Here is a 5,608-nt window from a genome sequence, read left to right as displayed (position 1 = left end):
TCAAACAAATCTTTCGATATCTTCATGGAACGGTTGATATGGGATTGTTTTATCCCTATGGATCCAAGTCACAATTAGTTGGCTATGCAGATGCTGGATATTTGTCTGATCCACATAAAGGGAGATATCAAACAGGATACCTATTCACATATGGTGGTACAGCTATATCATGGAGGTCCACGAAACAGACGATAGCAGCAACCTCCTCTAATCATGCTGAAATACTAGCAATTCATGAAGCTAGTCGCGAGTGTTTTTGGCTAAGAAGCCTGATTCAATATATTCTGTCGTAATGTGGATTGATTGATCATAAGATAGCTCCAACTGTCCTGTTTGAAGATAATACAGCATGCATTGCTCAGCTTAAAGGCGGATACATCAAAGGTGATAGAACAAAGTATATCTCTCCCAAATTCTTCTTCACTCATGATCTTCAAAATCAAGGGACAATTGATGTCCAACAGATTCGCTCAAGTGACAATCTGGCAGATTTATTTACAAAGTCACTCCTAAAATCCTCCTTTGAAAGATTGGTACATGAGATTGGGATGCGCCAATTTCGAGACATTAAATGATGTCGGCAAGAGGGGGAGACTGTACTCTTTTTTCCTTAGTCAGGTTTTTTTTTCATTGGGTTTTTCTTGACAAGGTTTTTAATGAGGCAGTCCCCATCACAAAGGATATTGTACTCTTTTTCCTTCACTAAGGTTTTTCCCACAGGGTTTTCCTTTAGTAAGGTTTTAATGAGGCAATAATCCTAAATGGTCATTCAAGGGGGAGTGTTATGATAAGTACAAAGGATGTGGATGCCCATTTTCCATAAAGTTCAAGTTTTTAAGAGAGATTTCATTTAATAAGGTTTGACAAAGTAACCTTATGTATGTATATAAATAGAGGCTTTGCCTCTAACGAAAGATATAACAAGTAATAAACTATTCTCTCTCTTCCTTATGTTACAATACTTCTCTCTCTATATTTCTACTACAATTCTCTCTCTTCCTTTATTTTACAAATATTTTAAATACTCTTTTCTATTATTCTTTATATATAATATTAATAAATATATTAATCATTTTATTATATTGAAATAGTAATTGTAGTACTAGAGTCTTCTACTTATACTTCTTTATTTTATATTTATTTTACAACAGTTTTAAATTAATTGAAATAAAAACTTTTAATTTAATCTCATCATGAAACAATATGGTGTACCCATTTTACCCTTGTTGTTTTCGGTCTTAGCTTCCCCAGTGCTTATTGATGATGGTTCTGAAAGTGAAAACCGACCTGTTCCTTTAAACGACGCCGTTTTGCTATTTCATCAAAAGGGTTTCTGAATTCAAACCCAAAAACTAGTCTCTCCCCTTTCACTCTCACACTGTCACGCAGAAACCACTAGCCTCCATAGCGCCGCCGTTCATCTCACCGTCGCCGCCTGGTTCGTTGTGGTCGTTCCCCAATCCTCCTGGTTCGTTGTTCTCGAAGGTCCTCCCCTCGCTCGCCCAACACCAGTGTCTCCAGGTCCTGCTCCGCATCTCTTCGCTCGTCGTCCGTCCATCGTGTTCGTCGCCGGCTCGCCAGTGTTCGTTGCCAGCTTCCTGTCGTCCGTCGATCTCCCTCAAATCTCTGCTCCCTGCCCTCGCCGAAGGTAACGCCAGGATGCACTAGAATTGTTCAGTGCTTTGTTCTTGGTTGATTGGCTTTGCTCACTGCTTGTTCTTAGTTGATTATTTTTGTTACTGGCTTACTGCTTGATGATAAATTGATACTGATTCACTGTTCATCCTTGCTTGTTCTTGGTTGATTAGTTATGCTCACTGCTTGAAAATAAACTTGTTCTTGGTTGATTAACTCTTGTTATTGTGCTGAGCTTGTTAATTTTTGTGTTGACCTTGTTAAAATTGTTTTGAAAACTTTGTTAATCTTAATGGCATCCAAACAAACACTGATGGATTACATTTAAGTCTTAAAATTGTATATGGTAAAACTCATTTTAATAAAAACTATGCAATTTTTTATTTTTTATCACTGACACTACTGCTGTTCTTAGATTGATAAGCTTCCGTTTCCGAAAACTCCTCCACCGTGATGCCTTCATCATCGTCAATATCTCAGGACCTGTACCCTTTCAGCCTCAAGCTATGGTGGCGATACCTAATTGCTCGTTCCGAATCTCCCTTCAAGAACCCTCAAAGCCCTTCCAGGTTCCTACAAGCTCTGGCACGCTTACCTCCGCGAGCGCCTCGATCTCGTTCGAAACCTCCCAATACGACACTCTCAAGTCTCAACAACACTTTCGAGCGTGCTCTCGTCACTATGCACAAGATGCCTCGAATCTGGATCATGTACCTCCAAACCCTAACCCACCAGAAGCTTCTAACAAGAACCAGGAGAACTTTCGATCGATGGTCTCTTTTCGTGAGTCAGAAGGGTGTGCCCATAGAGACTTCTCTTCGGGTTTATCGTAGGTACTTGAAGTATGATCCTTCTCAAGTTTTTGGTGAATTCTTGCTTGTGGTTTTGAATGATGGCACGTTTTTCTCGATTAAGGGGAAGACTAGGCATAGATTGTGGTTGGAGCTGTGTGAATTGCTCACTAGGATGCCATAATTAGGAAGTTCACTGATGAGTTTGGCAGGTTGTGGACTTCGTTGGCCGAGTATTATATTAGGAGGGGTTTGCACGAGAAGGCAAGGGATGTCAACTGTTGTGACTGTTTGAGGAGAGCATGCTTGCTTACAAGATGGAGGAGATGGGAATGAGTGACGAGGAGGAAGAAGATAATGGTGAAGAAAACTGTTTTGGAGATGGGGAAGAGGAGGATGTTCGGTTTAAAGGGGATGATTTTGAGATTGAACGACAAGAATGACATTGACTTGAGGTAATGGAGATTGTGAAAATATTAAATCACTTGAAAAATTTTAATTTCACCTAAAATCTGTGTTTATCATATCGTATCTTTTTGTTCTGTTTAAAATCTAAAACTCACTGCTTGAATTTTTAATTTATTTATCTTATCTTATCTTAAATAAATAAAAGATTCAGGTAGTGATTTTTAAATTTTTTATCTCTATATATATTAAGATAATACCCGGCTGTCCGCCATGTTTTGAAATTCTGAAAATCTTCTTCAACCTCGCATCTTCAGTGTTGCAAGAAAACTTCCATTGCCGTCCTACTCAGCGCTAAATCGGCGACGTTCGAAGAAGAAAGTTTTCAACGTCTTATTGTGCAGAGTGTGAAGAAAGCGATTGTTGTTACACACAAGTCGCATTAAAAATCTTCAACTTCAATCAATTTGTGTTGTCTGTCTTCATTCAAGTGGAGATGGTGGGGATCAAGAGAGATAGTGTGCAGACGAGGAAAGCTGCGAAAAAAATTGGAAAGGGAAAGAAAGGTAATTATATCATCTCAGTTTTGGTCTAATTCTACAGAATTTTATCCTTTTATTAATTTGTGAGTTTTTTTTGTTGTTTTTCAAAGTTAAGAGAGTTTCCAACTCTAAATCTTTAGGTGAAGATAGAAAGACTATGTTATTTAAACTATAGTTCTTTGGCGTTAATGTGTGAGTTATTACTTTAGTTTAATTCTTGATTGGAATGTTATTTTACAGGCAAAGAAAGATTCGATGAAATTGATGATGAAGAAACTCGTGTGGTACCATGGCCTAAGCTTCTTATATCTCGTGGTCCAACCACAATTGTCTCACGTCGCATCTCTTGTCGCATGGAAAAATTAGAAAATAAAAAGTATGGCTTTTTCTTCTTTTTCTTTTTTATTTAAAAAAAATATTTTATATGATACGTTTATTTTTTATATTTATTATTGTACATTTTTGTTTCCTTTTATTATTGAAGGGCTTGTGTTAGAGAGGAAGGATTATCGGCTTTTATTAAAATCTTTCACGACGGAGATCAAGAAGAAAATGAAGAAGTTCTAGACAGTATTTTGGAAAACTAGTAAGGCTATATAATATTAATTCTTGTTCAATTTTCCTAAATAGATTTGAATTATTAATGAGTGCCTTTTTTTACAGCTTCCTCACTTACTTGGACCAAATGTTAAATTGCCTTAAAAAAGGTTTGACTAAAGAGAAACAATTGGCTTCTCAAGCTCTTGGTTCGTCTTAAACTCTTTTTCTCAATCATAATAATATTTAATAGGCTTATTGACTTTTATTTTTCTTACTCAATAACTATGACCTAATTTGATGTTTTAATTTATATGAAAAATGAGTTCAGGGTTATTGGCAATATATGTTGTTGAGACTGAGAATGCAGATGAAATATACAGATACACAACTTCTCTAGTTACTGAACTGCTTCGAGTTCCCAACAAGGTATTTTAACATATAATTTCATAATGTTTTTTAAGTTGTTAATATTAATAAATAAATAGTTTTTCACTAAAATAAAATAAAAAATTATTATTTTTTCAAATACGATTTTTGAACTTTAATTCTTCAAATACGATTTTTTTTTTTGTATTTGGGCAAGTTACCTCTGGCAAACTTCACTTCAAATATATCATATTGAGTTTGAAAAGTTAACAATGGTAACAATTATCATCGTCTCTAGAGTACACGAGAGTACACAAAAGTATACAAGAATAAGTCGTATTTTATTTTTGAGAAATACTTATTTTATAAATTTATAATTAAAAAAATCATTGTTAAATATGGCTTATTTTAGTGTACCTGTGTATCTTTTAAGACGATAATGGATGTCATCGTTAAATATGACTTGTTTTTTTAAATTTATAATTAAAAAAAAAATCCTTGAAGAAGCCATCTATGTTGTCTTTGTATTTTTGTGTACTCCTATATACTGTTTGAAGATCTATATACTATTTTGGAGACGATGATATGGATTAAAAATGTGGATTTTACAAAATTTAAGTGAAATTGGCCGGAAATAACACGAACAATATAATTTTTTATAGAGTTCGACGGGGTGTGGCGAACTTGCTCTAAAAAAAAATTTTTCTGTGCAAGCAATACAGTGGAAATTCAAGCAGCCATGCAAGTGATTTGGGAATATATTTGTCCTAAATCCAAGGTTGGTGTACGTATTTTTATTTACTCAAAAATCTTTAGTTAAATTTTTATTAATTGAAGTATGATCTGTTTTGTATATATTTATTATTACTTAGGAAGCTTTTCTTTTCTCTTCTTTCTTTTTTTTTTTTTAGGCACATAAAAACCAAGTCTCTGCTACTACTCTATCAACATTAATTTATAGTTGGATGTTTTTACTTACAAGAGTATATAGGTTGGAAATCATCTTCGCTTGGCAAGGGTAAGTCCATTAATTTTCTATTTTGTATAAGAGTTTTAATTTTGATGCATTGAAAATATAAAAATTAATTTTTTTAGATATGATAATACATAATTGGATAAGTTTAAAAGTTAATCATTTTTTATAATGTGATAATATATGATCGAATTTCTATGTAAAATTATAAACTTTTTTGTAAGGATGCTAATGACTTAGCACGAAACTCAACCCAGATCCAAAATATATTTTGACAGGTTTGGGTTTGTCATTTTTATCTGAAGTTATTTTTGAATTTGATCTGTCCCGAAGTTATTTTTTATTATAAAAATATA

At 34.2% G+C, this 5,608-nt stretch overlaps 2 protein-coding genes across 4 annotated transcripts in view; both read left to right on the top strand.

The window, feature by feature from the left end:
- LOC107619875 (interferon-related developmental regulator 2) overlaps positions 1-5,608 on the top strand; it is a 21,288-nt gene that overhangs the window by 13,830 nt on the left and 1,850 nt on the right. Inside the window, exons 8-9 of one of the 2 annotated variants that reach the window (XM_021114370.1) lie at positions 4,979-5,063; positions 5,191-5,297. In XM_021114370.1, coding sequence (XP_020970029.1) covers positions 4,979-5,063; positions 5,191-5,297 — 192 coding nt within the window. The remainder of the gene's footprint in view (positions 1-4,978; positions 5,064-5,190; positions 5,298-5,608) is intronic. The other variant, XM_021114371.1, reaches the window with a different exon arrangement.
- LOC110268321 lies at positions 1,266-4,368 on the top strand. 2 transcript variants are annotated; one of them, XR_002356508.1, is made up of 8 exons: positions 1,266-1,648; positions 2,051-2,468; positions 2,639-2,881; positions 3,149-3,397; positions 3,614-3,749; positions 3,858-3,959; positions 4,037-4,119; positions 4,242-4,296. XR_002356508.1 is itself a non-coding variant. In XM_021114376.1 (7 exons), exons 3-7 carry the CDS (start codon positions 3,328-3,330, stop codon positions 4,346-4,348), a joined length of 498 nt encoding a protein of 165 aa, XP_020970035.1. In that variant the 5' UTR covers positions 1,268-1,648; positions 2,051-2,881; positions 3,149-3,327; the 3' UTR covers positions 4,349-4,368. The 2 variants fall into 2 exon arrangements, 1 of the variants encoding a protein (XP_020970035.1); XM_021114376.1 differs by having other exon boundaries at positions 1,268-1,648; positions 2,051-2,881; positions 4,242-4,368.

Source organism: Arachis ipaensis, chromosome B10, assembly GCF_000816755.2.
Source record: "Arachis ipaensis cultivar K30076 chromosome B10, Araip1.1, whole genome shotgun sequence".
Classification (NCBI taxonomy): domain Eukaryota; kingdom Viridiplantae; phylum Streptophyta; class Magnoliopsida; order Fabales; family Fabaceae; genus Arachis; species Arachis ipaensis.
Note: the sequence above shows the minus strand (reverse complement) of the source record. Positions and strands in the feature narration are given on the sequence as shown.